General features: G+C 51.2%; 1 protein-coding gene across 2 annotated transcripts in view; it reads left to right on the forward strand.

The window, feature by feature from the left end:
* The window catches only part of PPP2R2C (protein phosphatase 2 regulatory subunit Bgamma), a 161,667-nt gene that overhangs the window by 104,176 nt on the left and 39,541 nt on the right, over positions 1 to 17,950 (forward strand). For both annotated transcript variants that reach the window (XM_043448360.1, XM_043448361.1), the window contains exons 4-5: positions 1,819 to 1,931; positions 7,143 to 7,320. In XM_043448360.1, coding sequence (XP_043304295.1) covers positions 1,819 to 1,931; positions 7,143 to 7,320 — 291 coding nt within the window. The remainder of the gene's footprint in view (positions 1 to 1,818; positions 1,932 to 7,142; positions 7,321 to 17,950) is intronic.

The following is a 17,950-nucleotide window of genomic DNA, read 5'->3' on the forward strand; positions in this document are numbered from 1 at the left end:
GAGGTCCCCCACCCCTGGGCCAGGCCACCTGGGGCAGAAGCCCCTAATGTGATTCACACCCTGGCCCTGCCACTTCCCCTTCTAAAGTCAATGGCTGTTCTTGCCTCGTGGAGTTATTGGGAGAATAAAAGGAAATCAGATCATTACAAGCTTCGAACTGGGCCGGCAACTGGGCCTCCTTCCAGTGCTGCTTTTTTCTTTTACATCATTTAACAGTGAGTGGCATTCTCTTCCCACCTCTTTGGAGGAAAGGTCAGCTCCAGGAACTCCCTCACACGCCTGCCCTGCAAGCGTCCCGCCCCTGGTTCTGAATCCCAGCTTCATCCTTTCCTCCCTAGCCCATCCCTGGGTACCTGTCAAGTGTTTAATTGATACCAGTTTTCTCCCCTGGCTTCTCATGAACACGGCAGCGATTGTTTGGGCGGCTGTACATGTCAGGGTTCTTGCAGAAACAGAACCAATAGGATGAATGTGTGTGTGTGTGTGTGTATGTGTGCATGAGTATAGACAGAGATATGGATATAGATGTAGACACACATATAGATATATGGTGTTATTTGCTCAGTTGTGCCGACTCTTTGCAATCCCATGGACTGTAGCCCACCAGGCTTCTCTGTCCATGAAAGTCCCCAGGCAAGAATACTGGAGTGGGTTGCCATTTCCTTCTCCAGGGGATCTTCCTGATGCAGGGATCAAACCCAGGTGTCCTCCATTGCAGGCAGATTCTTTACCGTCTGAGCCACCAGGGAAGCCCCTATATATGTAAGGAGAGGTTTATCTTCAGGAATTGGTGCACACGTCTGTGGGGGTGGGCAGGTCCCCAGTCTGCCCAGTGGGCTGGAGACCAGGGAAGAGCCGATGATGCAGCTCAGATCTGAAGGCCGTCTGCTGGCTGAGCTTCCTCTTCCTCCCAGGACTTTGTTTTGTTTTGTTTTGTTTTCTGCTAAAGCCTTCACCTGATTGGAGGAGGCCCACCCACACTGTGGAGGATAATTTACTCTATGGATTTAAATGTTAACCTCATCTTAAAAATACCTTCAGGGCAACAGCCACATGTTTGACCACATATCTGGGTAGCGTGGCTTAGCCACATTGATGCCGACCATGAAACATCACTGCTAGTGAAGACGACTCTTTTGATGTTCTTGGCAGGATCCCAGAGAAGTGAGGCTTCAGGAGAGCTGAGTGTCTGGATGGGTGAGATGCCGCTCAGAAATAGGAAACCACTTACCCTCTTTGGTCTGCCCATGACGGGTAAAGAGCAGGAAGCTTCGTTAGGATGGTCTTTGTGGAAATCAGTTGAGAGACTGATAACTGCCCTTGAAAGGGCCATGCCCTCTGACCCAGCATTATCACTTTTGTGATCAATTGTGAGGAACTAGAGCATGGATACAAATGTTCCCTCAGCAAAGATGTTTGTTGCATCAGTTTAGAGAAGGAGTTAAATTAGAAAGAGCCTACACATACAAGAGGGCGTCCCAGGTGGCTCGGCAGTAAAGAATCCATCTGCCAATGCAGGAGACGCAAGTTCAGCCCTGAGTCAGGAAGATCCCCCAGAGAAGGAAATGACAACCCATTCCAGTGTTCTTGCCACGACAATCCCATGAACAGAGAAGCCTGGCAGCCTGCAGTCCCTGGGGTTGCAAAAGAGTCAAACTCAACTTAGCCACTAAACAACAACGACAATAGATCCAAGAACAGGATAAGGATCAGTCACTTGTGGGTTGATGCATCCTTATCTAGTGGGCTCAGTGAGTCCTCCATTCTCCATCCTGGTGCTCATCATGTGTCCTGTTTCACTTTGTTCTGTTTTTAAAGATAAAACTATCAAACTATGGAAGATTACCGAACGCGATAAGAGGCCCGAGGGTTATAACCTGAAAGACGAGGAGGGGAAGCTTAAGGACCTGTCCACGGTGACGTCACTGCAGGTAAGTTGTCGCACCTGGCGGGTTCCCACAGCAGGGAGCCGTCTCTTCTTTGTTTATTACACAGTGAGGATCTCAGGACTGGAAGGGTCTTTGATGTCTAAATCACCATCAGGTTCCTATCCCGAACCTAAGCTGGGCTGCTCACTTGCTGGATGTCCTTGGTTTCCTCCCCAGCAAAGATCATCTTTCTTCTAGAAGTCATGTGATGATAAGGGGAGGTGATGCGTCTCCAGGAAGTACTCTTCAGTTTCATCCGAGGTGGAGAGCACGTCCTCTAATTCCTTATTATCCAGAGAGGGAAACAGAGGCCCAGAGACAGGCAGCAACTCACCCACAGCCACTCAGCAGAGCAAGAGGCAGAGCCGGGAGAACCCATGAGCAGAGCTTTATGGGTTCCAAGCCCTTTGCCAAGGGGCAGAGTGGCACCTGGAACCTGCGATTCTTGCAGTCTTTACAAAGGATCAGCTGCAAACATTGCCGTTGACGTGAGAGCAGCCAGGAAGGTTAGGTGGTAGAGTGATGTGAAGGCAAACTCTTGCTCCCAACTCGACTAAAAGCAAAAGGACTCATCTTTCTCCAGCAGAGAGGCTGTGAGATATGAAAGAGTTCTGGAGTCGCAGGACCTGGTTTCAAGTCCTGCCTCCGCCACCTCCTGCTGGGGTGACCCTGGGCAGGACTCTCAGCCTCCACGGGCCTCTGATTCCCCATCTGGAACAAGAACAAACACTTCGTGGCAAGCGTGTGTCTCCCAAGCACTCTGGCTATAAAAACTCATTCAATCCTCAGCAAAATCCTGTAGAGTGGGTACATGATTGTCATCCCCATTTTACAGATGAGCAAATGGAGAGCTGGATCCAAACCCAGGGAAGTCTGGCTCCAGACTTGGCTTCGCAGTCTCCTCCGTGAAAGTGAAGTGAGGTCCCTGCCTTATGGCAGAGTCACAGGCATGGTTATCGGCTTCCTGCGGGAAGCACACAGAGGCCACCCTGTCCCTCCCTGACCTCCAGAACCGCGCCAGGAACAGAGTGGACGCTTTCAGTCACCCATGTGTTTGCTGGAAGTGATGCCAGATGCATTCATTCAGTCATACTTATTGAGCACCTGCTGTGTGCCTGGCCATGCAGTGAACCTGAGTTCAGATCTGGTCTAAGTCCGGGGCAGGTCCTGCTCAGGGAGTGGACCTCAGAGCCCCAAGACTGGGTGAGGTTCAGCATCAGGAGAGGACTGCTCTCCTCGGCCAATCTGAGATGAGTTCACATCTCACAGAATGCTTTCTCCCTGGGTTCTTACCGTCCCTCTGCGTGTGTGATGCTCCGAGAGGCAGTGGTACAGCCTGGTGCCAGGGTGGTGCTACCCACCACTGCTCTGGTGGCCGCGGGCACTCCCCTGCTCCGTGCCTCAGTTTCCTCACCAGCAAACTGGAGATGCTGACCCGTTTTCTCTGCCACGACTTAGCAGCTGCCCACCCAGCGGATTCATAAATATGAAATGGTAATCAATGTTGTCCCCAGAAGGAGGAATAAATGTTTAAACATGCTGGCCTCTAAATGATTGGCAAATTGCACACATAAATTCTGAGAAACGGGGAAAGCCAATTAGCTTCGATGTTGAATAACGGGAGTGAGAGTGCCCCCCTCACCTCCCAACCCCAAGAAAGTTTACGAGGGCTTCATCTGGTGAGAGGATGCAATTATCACCTCTTGATTGGCCTGGCATTTGCGGCGAAGCCAGTGGCCCATGGGAATCTTGTTTATTTCCCTCCCAGGGTCTGAGATTTTTCTCTGTATATCACACATATCCCAAACTGGCACTGGACTCTAAACGAAGGCTGCAGGAGAAGAAAAAGGGAAAGAACCTGGGTGCCTGGGTCTCTCCTTATCTGGCCCCTCACCTTGTCTCCTCCCCATTTCACCCAAGTCTCCCCAACCCTGTACCTAACCTGGACCGTTCATGCTGGAGGCAGCTACTGTTTACTGAGGACCTGTGCTGTGCTAAGCTCTGTGCTCTGGGGTCCCAGAGCTAAGCAAAGTGAGACTGAGTGCCTATCCTCAAAGTGTACCCAGCCTCCCAAGGAAACAGACATGTAGTCACCCCCATGCTGGAGGTCAGCTCTGTGACACAGGAACACACAGAGAGGCCTTTCTCTACCCTATTTGGTGGACTCCTATTCATCCTTTAAAACCCTATTACCCCCACCTCTGTAAAACCTTTTCTATACAAGCCAGATGAATCCTTAGCCTTCTCCGTCCACTCTGGCCTTGTGTGTCCCACACTACTTTGTCTTTACTGATCATGTGTCTGTCTTCCTGCCCCTCATCTTGACTAGTCTGTCCCTCTGACAGGGTAAGGGTAGGGGGGAAAGTTTTATTCATGAAACCTTCAGACCTTCACAGCAGGTATCTCTTCCCTCTTCTTCTCCTTTCTTTACTTAACAACTTTGAAATTTGGTCTGAGGGTGGTAGTGTCTGGCTGGAGCACTGGGTGACCTGTTCTGATGTTGTCAGGGGGAAACACTGTTGCTGGGATGAAGGATTACAGGCTGTGGGAGCCCCAGGGAGCCCCAGGCCCAGTTCAAGAGTAGGCGGGGTTGGAGAAGGTCCCTTGGGCCAAGGATATTCTCTTGGGTCCCACATCAGCCCAAGTTCAATCCCCACAGCGTGTCTCAGTGTCTCAACCCAATCCCACACATCACTTCCTGGTCACCCTTCCAGCCTGGCATCAGCCCCTTCTACCCTGTCACCCTGTCCCCTCACCTGTTTTTATTTTTCTTTGGAGCACCTACTGCTACCTGAAACCACCTCCACACACACATACACACACACTCAGCCTATTGTCATCTCTCCCATGTGTATGCAAGCAGCGGGCCCCCCATCGCCTGACCCCTCCCACTCCTGATTGGAGTCATGCCTTTTCATTAATACCTGGTGCTTGCTCCCAGGGATCGGAAACCCTGCAGTTAGCTGCCAAAGGTCTGCATTGCCCTTCACTGAAATCTTCTGTCTTCCTCACTCCAAGGCTGGCCTCACTGCCTCTCTCTCACACACAATTTCTGTCACCCCTAAGGCACCTCCTGACTGCCCGGGCCCACTCTGGAAACCGTGGCTGTGTGAGCCCTGGCCTGGCCACCCCTGGTCACCCCCGAGGAAGGGGGAGGAGGGCACTGTGTACTGAGTGATGTGCCAGGCGCACTTGACCTGCATTAATTCCTGGAGGCCCTGAGCAGGCACCGGCATCACCCTGGTTACAGATGAGGAAAGTGAGGCCCGGAGAAGTGAAATCTGCAGTGGACATGACACCAGTAAGCGGCTGGGCAGGGTTGAAGCGGCAGTCAGGTTTCAGGTCTACACCTTTGCACAGTGATACCCTCGGGGGCAGTCACACTTGACTTCTTGTCCTGGCTCTGTTATTTTCTTTCTCCGTGGCTTAGGAAGTCTGGTTCATCTTGGCATCTAGTTTTCTTATCAGTGATGTGGGGATGGCAATGTCCAATTCCTGGACATCAGGTCTGGGCCAGGCCTTGAAGACCTCACAGTTTACTGGAACTGGTAGTCCTGCCCAAAACACCCCACAGTGCACGCCCAGAGCCCTGAGAACGGTGTGGTGTGTGCAGCATTCTAGGGGTGAGCAAGGGTGTGACATCCCAGCAGGCAGGCTGCACATCCAAGAGGCTATAAACTCCAGATCTTGCAAGAAGATTTGGGGTTCACTAGGAGAATCCCATGTACTGGGGAGCCTGGTGGGCTGAAGTCCATAGGGTCGCAAAAAGTCGGACACCACTGAAGTGACTTAGAATGTACAGGTGTCCCAAGGGGATGAGCATTCCAGGCAGAGGGCATGGAGGGAAGCAAAGGCATGCTATCTGACGCTGTCTCCGGGAGTTCATACCTGTTCGGCTAACACCGGCAGCTATTACAGCCACAGCATTCCAGGGCAGAGCTCACAGAAATGTATTTCTCACTCATGGAAAGCTCTGGTTGGGCATGCTGGATGGCACACCGCTTTCCTACAGGGACACAGGTTCCTTCCATCCTCTGTGCCTCCATCCCTAAAGCTTGGACCCTCACCTTCCGGCTATGGAAGGGGAAAGGGAAAGAGAAGGTACAGCGGCCTCTTAACTGTCTTGGCCCCCAAGTGCCCGGCATCACTGTATTCACACCCCATTGGTCAGAACAGTCATGTGGCCACACCCAGCTGCAACGGCAGCTGGGAAATGTAGTCCCTGCCTGGGCAGCCAGTTCCCTATGATCTGTTCAGTATCAGTTCAGTTGCTCAGTCATGTCCTACTCTTTGCAACCCCATGGACTACAGCATATCAAGCTTCCCTGTCCATCATCAACTCCAAGAGTTTACTCAAACTCATGTCCATCGAGTCAGTGATGCCATCCATCCATCTCATCCTCTGTTGTCCCCTTCTCCTCCCACCTTCAATCTTTCCCAGCATCAGGGTCTTTTCAAATGAGTCAGCTCTTTGCATCAGGTGGCCAAAGTATTGGAGTTTCAGCTTCAGCATCAGTCCTTCCAATGAACACCCAGGACTGATCTCCTTTAGGATGGACTGGTTGGATCTCCTTGCAGTCCAAGGGACTCTCAAGAGTCTTCTCCAACACCACAGTTCAAAAGCGTCAATTCTTGGGTGCTCAGCTTTCTTTATAGTCCAACTCTCACATCCATACATGACCACTGGAAAAACCATAGCCTTGACTAGACGGACCTTTGTTGGCAAAGTAATGTCTGCCTTTCAATAAACTATCTAGGTTGGTCATAACTTTTCTTCCAAGGAGCAAGTGTCTTTTAATTTCATGACTTCAGTAACCAACTGCAGTGACTTTGGAGCCCCCACCCCCCCAAAAAAAATAAGGGAACAAAAATGTTTGGTGGACAATCTGGCTCTGCCACAGTGTCTTCTCCTTCCCTTTTAGAAATGAGGAAATTGGGGGTGCAGGAGAGTTTAACCATTTATTCAAAGTCACACAGCAGTCCCAGGAGGCCGCGCAAAGGAGGTAGGCGTTCCTGCAGGGCTGTCACGATGGACGTAGCCACGTGGCACTGCTTACTTCTGACCCACGCAGGATGGACACTCGCTGGCTGCACTCCCAGCGTTCTGATCACGCGGCCCTGGATGTTTCCTGCCAGCACCCCTCCCCCATTGCCTTCCCCTCCCCCCACCCCCACCCTCCGCTCCCAGCTCTGACCGCCCCTCCTCTTCCACAGGTGCCAGTGCTGAAGCCCATGGACCTGATGGTGGAGGTGAGCCCGCGGAGGGTCTTCGCCAATGGCCACACCTACCACATCAACTCCATCTCCGTCAACAGCGACTGTGAGACGTACATGTCGGCAGATGACCTGCGCATCAACCTCTGGCACTTGGCCATCACCGACCGGAGCTTCAGTATCCTTTCCTGCCGCGGCCCCGCCGCCAACTCCGTGGGCTGGGCGCCCCAGGTCAGGCATCCGTTGGCCTGTTGTAAGCGAGCTGGCTCGGGGGCTGCCGCTTTGTTCCACCCCTTCAGCCGGGTGCCTCCTGGCTCACAGTGTGGGCATCATGATGAGTTTATTTATGAAAACTTTAAAACTGCGGTCGCTGAGGGTTACCTTTGACCCTTCACCTCCTCCAGGGGTGACCCCCATCATCTGGGGCCTCACAGGGAACCCAGAAGGAGATGGAGACCTGGGTAGGCCTCCACAGTGGTGGTGAGCTGAACCACCAGCAGATCAGGCCTCACAAGCCCAGAGTAAAGTCCAGCAGAAAAAAGACAGCTCTCACTGAACTGTCCCACCAAGCTCCCAGGTGGTACCCCACGGGCTCTGATTGGGCCTCAGGGACACCCCTGAACCCATTACTGTTGGGGATGCAGTGCTCTGGTTGGCCAGGCCCCTCCCTGGTGCCGGAGGGGTCAGCTCCACCCCAGGATGGTGTCTGAATGTGGGAAGGAGTGGTCTCCTGGGGAAAATCATGCGCTGCTTCAGGAACTGGGGGCCCCTGAGATGGGTGGCACGGACCTGCCTGACCTGCTTCCCAGCAGAAAAAGATGAGGCACCACACAGGAGCCCCAGGTCTGCAAATGGGGCAGGTGTGGGACTCACGGGACTGCGGCTGGCCGACCTCAGTCTTCTGCGCAGCACACTACAGTTTACAAAGTGGCTTTTCATTCACAACCTCACTTGGTATTCATGGTGGACATAAAAGCTACAAAGCAGTAGCAGTGATATCATAGCCCATTTTATAGATGAAGAAATGCGTGCTCGGAAAGACGCCCTGGCAGGGACAGAGTCCCGTGGCCTGGCCCAGTGCTCTTTGCCCTGTCCTCGGGCCACGGTCTTGGGACAGTGACTTCCTCTTCCTGGAGCCCGGGTTTCCTTATCCTAGGACTAGGGTGGGGATGGTAACCTCTGCCCGATCTATCTCCCTGGGCTGTTGTGAGGATTCGATGACACCATGAATGCCAAGGCCCTTTAAAAATTACAAAGCCCTGCAGCTGTGTAAGGGGTTCTGTTTCATTTCATTCATTTAACCATCAATTCCTCTTCCGTCCCAGGCCCCATACTGAGGTCCAGGGACACAAGGGTGAATGAAAGAAACTCAGCTTCTTTCTCAAGGGCACCTCTGGGGGACACAACCCTGACCTGGGTGGTATCAGAGATGCAAGCCTTGCTTATAACTCAGGTCTGCACACTCTGCCTGGGCTACCAGGGAGGACTGAGGAGGGGGCAGGGTTAGGATGCTTCTAGTAGCTTGAGGAGGCTGCTGAAGGGTCCAGGGTGGATGGTGGCGGCGGCGGGGGGTGGGGGTGGGGGGCAGTGTAGGTGTGCATGATGAAACAGGAAAGTGGGAGGTCAGGGCAGCTGCCTCCGGCCTGGTGGATGGTGTGAGTAGGGGACAGCCTCCTGGGGACCCCTGTCTCCAAACATTGGTCATTCGCAAACCCCTTTTGCAACTATGACTCTGTCTGTACACTGTGCATTATTTCATTTTCTTTTCTCACTTTTATTAATTTTCTTTAAATTAAGTGGCTTTAATTTTACCTAAGTTAGTGCATTTGGAAAAGAACATTAATTTTACTACCACATATGAAAATAAGATGTATCAACACACATAAGTCAGAAGAGCCATAGAGATAAATGCCATGAAAACAAAACAAGGGGAATAAAATCCATCCCATGCCCTGTCTGGTAGATCTTTTCGTGAAGACGGAAAAGTTCTCTATTTGCATTTGTAGGATGGTAGCTGCAAGTCACATGTGCCTGTGGAGTACCTAAAATGTGGCTAGGGTGACTGAGAAGCAGAATTTCTTATTTAATTTAGTTTGAAAGGATTCATACTTTGAGTTAAATAGTCACATGTGCAGACTTTATAAATGTGTGTGTTAGATGAGGCTGGTTCTTTCTGTCGGACGTGGGGATGAAGAAGTGATTCCTCATCAGGTGTTAGAGATATGACTGCACAAATAGATACCTTCTCCCTCATTCAGCAAAAAGACTGGAAAGTAATTGAAAGACTTGCTTGGTGTCTGGATCTGTGTTCTGAAAACTGTCCACCTCCTAACTGCTATCAGGTGATAAGAAGCTACTGATGTACCCTAAGGAGAGGAATGGGCTTCCCTGGTGGCTCAGATGGTAAAGAATCCACCTGCAATGCAGGAGACCTGGGTTTGATCCCTGGGTCAGAAGGATCCCCTGGAGAAGGGAATGGCAACCCACTCCAGTATTCTTGCCTGGAGAATCCCATGAACAGAGGAACCTGGTAGGCTACAGTCCATGGGGTTGCAAGGAGTCAGACACAACTGAGCGACTAACACTTTCACATCACTTTTCACTTCAAGCAGGGCATTAATATTAGTCAGCTTGCAGAGGGATCCCTGAGGCTGTGGGTGTATGTTGTGGATGGACTGGATTCTAGCAGATAAGTCTGGAAGCCAGGAAACTGAGTAGACCAGGGAGACACAGACGTGGGTAGGGTAGAGTGTGGCCATGGGCAAGAAACCGTGAGATAGATCGATAGTCAAAATGATATTTGTAGATATGGGCCTGTATCAGAACTGTCTTTTGGACCAAGGTGGCCACAGGACATTGGAACAGGTTATTGTTATTAAGAAAAGAGGACTGGTCCATCCCAGGCTCACAGGCAGACCTGCCCAGTCATTACTGTCAGATTTCTGTGCCCCGTCCACTCACTGGAGAGCATGCCATCACTAGTACACTTATTGAGCCCCTACTGTGTGCTAGGCCCTGTGTTGTTGTTGTTCAGTCGCTCAGCTGTGTCTGGCTCTTTGCGACCCCATGAATCTGCAGCACACAAGGCCTCCCTGTCCATCACCAGCTCCCGGAATTTATTCAAACTCATATCCACTGAGTTGGTGATGCCATCCAACCATCTCATCCTCTGTTGTCCCCTTCTCCTCCTGCCCTCAATCTTTCCCAGCATCAGGGTCTTTTCCAGTGAGTTGGCTCTTCCCATCAGGTGGCCAAAGTATTGGAGCTTTAGCTTCAGCATCAGTCCTCCCAGTGAATTTTCCAGGTTGATTTCCTTTTGGATTGATGGTTTGATCTCCTTGCGGTCCAAGAGACTCTCAAGAGTCTTCTCCAGCACCGCAGTTTGAAAGCATCAATTCCTTAGCACTCAGCCTTCTTTATGGTCCAACATCCATACATGACTACTGGAAAAACCATAGCTTTGACTAGACAGACCGTTGTTGGCAAAGTGATGTCTCTGCTTTTTAATATGCTGTCTAGGTTTGTCATAGCTTTTCTTCCAAGGAGCAAGGGTCTTTTAATTTCCTGGCTGCAGTCACCATCTGCAGGAATTTTGGAGCCCCCAAAAAATAAACGTATAGGCTAGGCTCTGTTCCCATTGCTTAAATTAGGGAGATAAAGATCCATGTCCCGCTGGAATGGACATATAATTTAATGTTGATAAACCATTAATACAATAAACAAGCAAATATCCAGTACATGAGCAGGTGGTAAGTGCTGTGAGGAATGAGAGGGACCAGCGAGCATGGCAGTGTTGAGTTTTTTTCCAGCCCCATTTTCCTTCATGTCGGCAGATGCAGAGTGGATGGAGAGGGAGCCAGGGTGCTGTGTTTGCAAACTGAAGATGCAGACGTGGGGCTGATGGTATATGCAATGGAGTGAAAATAATGGTTGGTCCCAGAATCTCAGCCAGGGGAAGAGGTGATGGCTGGAGCATCAGTGGATTGGGGGTCCCCATGGGTGCCCAGAGAGACTTCCTTGGCTGCAGATCCTGCCATGTGATTCTGTTAGACCTGTGCATAGACCCTAATTTTGTGAAAATGAATTGTTAGTTGATCCAAATATACAAGTGTTTTGGCCCTTAGGGGGGTATGAGCATTTTAGCATGCTGGTGATGCCAGGGCCGGGCTCAAGGCAACCCTTGTCTGTAGGACCTAAGTACCAGTTAGGCAGGCAGAAGGAGCTGAGTGGAATCTCCAGGGCATGTGGTGGCTGTGGAAACGTCCCTTGATTAGATCAGCTCACCAGGGACCCAGGTTGCACAGGGTACTCCCCATGGCCTGCTGCTGCTTCACTACCAGAATGACGAGACACAGGGACCCCGAGCAGAGAGGCCTGGCACCGTCCAGTGGCGTCCCAGCCTCCCCCTTGCAAGAAAGGTGTCAGGACTGTGGCTTGTAGGTGTGATGACGAGTCTGATAGTAGCTGAGTAATTAGAAAAGGCGTTTCATTTCCAACGTAGGAGGAGGCCAGAAAAGCTGCTATGACTCCACGCTGAGCTGGGGAATTGCTCTGAATTTTGAAATACCTTTTGAACAAGTACTTCCTGGTGGACTCGGGACCTGGGGGTTCACATTCCTTTAACTCTTACCCTTCAGGGTCTTGATTTGCTCTGATGCTGCTGTTCGGTCCCCCAGGCCACTGGGAGCTTTCTGCTGTGTTACCATCTCCTTGTGTCCAAACAATAACACTTTCTGTGCCTGCGAGCTAAGGCACTTCAGTCACGTCTGACTCTTTGTGACCCCATGGACTGTAGCCCGCCAGGCTCCTCTGTCCATGGGATTCTCCAAGCAAGAATACTGGAGTGGGTTGCTATTTCCTCCTCCAGGGGATCTTCCTGATCTTGGGATCGAACCCACATCTCTTATGTCTCCTGCACTGGGAGTCTGGTTCTTAACACTTTCTACTTAGGTAGAATTGATTTTTAGCAAAGGTTTTAAGGGAGAAGAAAATCTTTTTAATAAAGGAGAAAAAGTGGGCATTATTTTGACCAGTAAGAATAGTGATAGAGTGGATTCAGAGGACCTTTCCTCTTGTAATTCTAGAATTGGATGCTCTGAACAGAGGGAGGGGAGGCTGGCACTTCCTGAGCCTCCGCCGTGTGCCAGGCACATACAGGGTGCTGCGCCTTCATCTGTCACCAAGGCCCCAGCCTCCTCCCCCTCTTCACCCACAACATGACAAGAAGTGCCAAGCCCTTTCTATTCTCCCCCAATGACACTGGAATCCTGCCCTCCTCACCCTCACCAAGGCTCAGCTCAGGCTGCACCATTCCTTCCTGGACTGTTGCCTGAATTCCACCTTGCCCGCATGCCCAGTGAGAATGGTTCATCACCACCTCTGGTCTGACCACATCAGTCCTCTTGGGAAAGCTCTCAGAGGCAAAGCCATCTCCTGGTAAAGCCATCAGCTTCTGGAGAATGTCCAAATCTGCCCCCCACAGTGCCCTGCAGCTCTTGGTTACCCTCAACACACCCCACTCCCACCCCTCACTCACCTCCCCTGGGTCTCGTGTATCAGGCTTCCCCACACCTTCGGGTCATTGGGTTCCCCTTCCTGTCGGCGGATGCAGGTGGTGCTCAGCCTTCCCTGTTCCTTCTCTGGATCATCCTTTCTCCCTCCAGTCACCTGTTTGCCCACAAGCATCACTCACAGCCCCCTTTGCCCCGTAACTTCTCCTCTGTCCTCTCTGGGCCCCTCTCAGGCTGCTCCGAGCCCCTCTGGGCCCACACTCCCGGGTCACACTGGGCTTTTGTCATCTGTTAGTAGGAACATCTCGTCCATTTTCTGATGAAACCGCTGTGATTAGGAACCTAGGCTAAGCCCTCTCTGTGTCCCCACACATAATGCAGGGCCTGGCACACGGTAGGGGCTCATGAATGGTTGCAGGTGGTGATTTTGGAGGGAGGAAGTTCCCAGTTTCCACAGTTCACACGTCTTCAGATGTAGATGCCTCCTTGTAAGTCTGGGTTCCAGCGTGGGGGCTCTGGGACCCCAGACACTAAAGAGAAGCAGTTGGGCACTGGGGTCTGGCAGAATTGGGCTCAGATTCGCTGCCTTATCTCCTTTGCCATCAATTTCAGCTATTGCAAAATGGGCCAAATTCCTTATCATGTGGATATTTGTAAGGAATAAAGGGGATCATTCACATAAAGGGGTCTGGCAGTTGGCTGACATTAAAGCCCTATTAGACCACTCCTTAGGCTCCTCAATTACTTAAGGCTGCTTTTCATAAAATCCCTGCATCTTCTGGAATAGTTGAAGCCCCTTTTCCCCAGTGCCATCACCACATCTGTTTAAACAACCTCTCACGTCCTTTAATACCAACATTTTGAGGCTCTTTAGGCAGTGCTGGGTGATTTTTCTGAGTCTGAAACATCTTAAAGGTAACAGATTGCACAGGAGGCCTCAGCTGACGGACCCCAGCTTTATTTTTAGTACCTGGAGACTTGTATAGATGCTTCAATTGATTTTTCTCCCCCCTGAGCAATCTCTCATGGTGGAAGCTGGCACCATACCAAGCTACAGCCTGGAACAAATTTCTAATTCTCATGTATGGAGCAGGTGCTGAAGCTCGGCTGGATGGTGATGCAAATCCAAATTCTTAGTCAGCACCCAGCCACCTGTGGGCTGGGCTTGTTCTCCACACAGAGAGCCAGAGAGGGGACCGAGCAAGGCTCCTCCCCATGCAGAAACCCTAAAGCCTGGGGTTCAACCCTGCCTTCAACACGCCCTTGCCCAGTGACACTGCCTGTCACTCAGGCTTTCTGAGCCTCGCTTTTCTCTTCCATCTGATAGGATGTGCCTCCTGTGCCGGGGGCTGTGATAGCAGAATGGCTGGTGAACATGGGGCCTGATGTGCTGTAGGCAGGATCCACATAGGCCCATGACCACTGTTAAGAATCTTACAGGCTGCCTCTTCTCATCCTGCCACAGGAAAGGAAAGTGGGGTGTGTCTACACAGAAATGCCCCGAGTCTGAATCCCCCAGGTCAGCTTTCCACCCAGAAAACACACTGTTAAACTGTTATCAGCACCACTGTTTCAGGGGCTCAGCAAGGCCAGGGGATTTGTCAGTTTCCACCCCAATGGATGGTGCGTGCACGCTGTCCATGGTGCTGACTCCATAGGGGCCAGGGCTGCCTCCCATTATCACCCTCACCACCTCGCACACCACCTTCACCTCTTCCTGAGGACTTACTCTGTGCCAGGCAGTGCCCAATCACTGTGCACATATTCACCTACTTAGTTCTCCCACATCACTGTGGAGTAGGCATGATTAACAGCCCCCCTTTACAGGGGAGGTAATTGCCATGGACAGAGGAGCCTGGTGGGCTACAGTCCATGGGGTTGCAGAGTCAGACATGACTTAAATACTGAACAAGAACAACTAAGCCACAGAAAGGTCAGGCAATCTACCCAGAGTCACCCAGCTGGCAAGAGGGTGGGATTCAGACTTGGGGCGTCTGGACACAGAACTGTGCACGTTACCATCATGCCACACTGCTTCTCAGTCATGATATTAACAATCTCCGTGACAGCCATGTTATTGCACATTTTCTTGCAGGCACTGAGCTGAACGCACTGCACTTGCTACCCTTTATCCTCATGGCAGCTCGCGTAGGTCATGCTGTCATTCCACGATGCAGCTGTGGAGATGAGTTCTGAGAAGTGGGACACTTTCCCATGGCTCCTCCTGGCCCTGGTCACTCAGATTGCCTTTCCGTTTCCATCCATGCAGTCGTTTCAGGCTCTCATTTTAGATCCTAAGGTGCTTTTCACACTGTTGCAGGGCAGAGTGGGGATTAATTCATTACATAGGTGACTGGATGCATGGGCTTTGGCAGCTGTATGATGTTTCTAACATTTCCTTTGGGTGGTGGGACATACAACTGTATCATGCTTCCTGTCCCTTCCTGAAAGGCCTCCATGGCACTTGTGTAACGCATTCCTGATTAACCTCCACTTTGACCCCAGGCTAGAACCCTGTCACCCACCCTCTCTGTCTCCCTCTTAGGGCTCAAGCAACCTGCCTTCTCTCAACTCTTCACCCTTATACTTCCCTCTCACCTGGAACACTTCTGCCAGCCCGACCCTCTGCCTGGGTAACTCCTACTCACACTCTGGCCCCAGCTGAATGCCTTTGCCTCAGAGGACCCTTCCCTGACTCTCCAGACCAGCTCAGGGCATTGTTACAAATCTCATCACAGGTGCCCTTTAGGTATCTCCTGGAGCATCCATCATGGGGCTAGTATCTGGTTTCACTGCTCGGCTAGGAGCCCTGAAAGGTCGAGACAGGATCTGGTTTTTCCCTTCTTGGTGCCATGGAAGGGAGCCACCTAGGTGTGCATCCCAGCTGTGTCCCACCTTGGGTTTCCTCCCCTAACCCTGAGTTGGATGCAAACCCAGGCATGTAATCCAGCGTGAACCCTCACTGTCCTTCTAGGGTGCAACGAACATTATACCGTTTGCAACCTGGTTAATTTCATGTCTGTTTCAGAAGGAGAGAACTCCACTGATTCTAACTACCTTTAATTGTTGCTCAAAGTACCAGCCATGTGCTAGGTCCTTATCTCCTTGATGAAGGAGATGTCATCTCCCTAAACTCTTCACTACAGCCATGCAAAGCAGATAGTATCCACTCATTCTACAGAGTTTTGCAGACAAGCAGGTCACAGAGAGGCTGAGAAGTTTTTCAGAGGTCACACAGCTGTTATTTGATGAGGCCTGGACTGTCTAGCCCTGGTTTTTGTGACTCAGAAGTCAGAGCTTTCTTGCCTGTCTAAGCATTTGGGAATCACAATTGCCTGTCTAAGCTGGCCTGTGGTAGAGATGTGCAAACTGCTCATCACAAAGAGAAAACACTCCAGGGTTTCAATGAGCTTGCACAGTGAGCAGTTACTCAGAATGCCTCCTCTTTCATGACCGTACGTGGCCCCAGCATTTTCTCAGAGTGAGATTGCTCCATCAAAGCTCATGAGATTCTGAGCAGAGAAGAGAAGGAGGCTGTTATGGGCTGAATTTTGTCCCCCCCCCCAAAAAAAGCTGTATATTGAAGCTCTATCCCCCAGTGCCTCAGGATATGACTATATCTGGAGATGGGTCTTTAAAGAGGTGATTAAGGTAAAATGAGGTCACTAGGGTGGGTCCCAATCCAATGTGACTGGTGTCTTTATAAGAAGAGGAGATTGGCACACAGACACACACAGAGGGGATGATCATGTGAGGACACAGGGAGAGGACAGCTATCCACAAGCTCAGGACAGAGGCCTCAGAGGGAACCAACCCTGCTAACACCTTAATCTTGAACTTCCAGCCTCCACACCGTGAGAGAATAATTTTCTACTGTTTAAGTCACCCAATTGTGGCATTTCACTATGGCGACCCAAGCAAACTGATACAGAGACACAGGTCACCTCCTATAGAATCTCACTCGGTTAGTGGAGTGCCCATATCTTGTGCTTGTAGCCAGGTCATCTTTTGGAGAAAATTTGCTGGAAAAAAAGCAGCTTTGCTGGCCATGCCCCAGTGAGACTGCCTCCACATGCAGGAGGCCTTCCAGGCCCCTCCACACCAGCATCCTTGGGGAGCATGTGTGGGAGGCCTTTTGTGGTGTGACCCTTGGCAGAGCTGCCTCCATCCTTACTCCTGCTTGGTCACCATGGTAACAGCCTCCCCTTCCTGAGAGCGTGCTTTTTACGAGGACATCTGGATAAACCACGCTTTTCTGTGTTCAGTCAGTGGAGCCCAAAGCTCCATCCTTCTCATCAGGGAGCCCTTGCCCACTCTCAACATCCAGCTTGCCCAGGACGCAGCCAGTCCAGCAAGCCCTAACAGCAGAATCTTTGGGGGTGCTGACCCCATGGGAGAACTCCACGGTATGTGGAGGTACAATCACTCTGGAACAGAGCGGGCAGTGGGAGCAATAGTTAAGAAGGCTGGAAGTTAGGAAGCCAAGATTCATCCTTGCTCTGCTTCTACCCCTGGCCCTAGGCCAGTCACCTCCCTGCCCTTGCTTCCCTCTCCTCCTTCATAGGATTGGAGGGTGGGTGGTCCCCTTCTGCAGGGATGTCCAGGTGCCTGGCCTGCAGGGAACTGCCCTTACCAACTCTCCAAGTGTCTGACAGTGTCTCCAGGCTTAATTACTGGCTGTATCTTCAGAATCACTTATGACAGCATAGCCACTATCAGACATTAGTTGATACTTGTGTGATTCCTGGGCATCCATGGGTGCTTTCCATACCCGTTTCTCGTTGGAGCTCCTCCCTGAAATGAACCAATGACATTTATTCATTTCACGTGCCGGACTTATTTTATGGTGAGCGGAGATCTGCCCGGGGAATGAGTGACAGCGCTTGTGCCTGTGATCCTGGGACGGGTAAGGGAGACCGAGTTTCAGAGAGCTGCAGCTCAGAGGAGTGTGGGCCACAGAAGCATAGCCACCTTCTGTCCGATGTTTCAGGACCCTCCAAGTGAGATCCCACGCAGTGGTGTAGCTTCAGACTAATGATCGGCCAAGGTGCCAGGTACATGTGTCTACCCGCGGGTTTCAGGACATCAGGAGATGCCCTTGGCAGCAAGAGATGAAGGGGTTTCTATAAAAATCTCTGCAAACTTGATGACTCTGCAGAAGACCCACCTGAATTACATTCCTGTGTCCTTGGCGAAAAGAACCACAGACTTCACTCTGGGATGAAATAAACCCTTGATTCTGAGCTTTAGTGACCTCCAGGCATTTTACAAACTGGCAGTAAAGGGAGGCTTCTGTTA

This window comes from Cervus canadensis, chromosome 26, assembly GCF_019320065.1.
Source record: "Cervus canadensis isolate Bull #8, Minnesota chromosome 26, ASM1932006v1, whole genome shotgun sequence".
In the NCBI taxonomy this organism is placed as follows: Eukaryota; Metazoa; Chordata; class Mammalia; order Artiodactyla; family Cervidae; genus Cervus; species Cervus canadensis.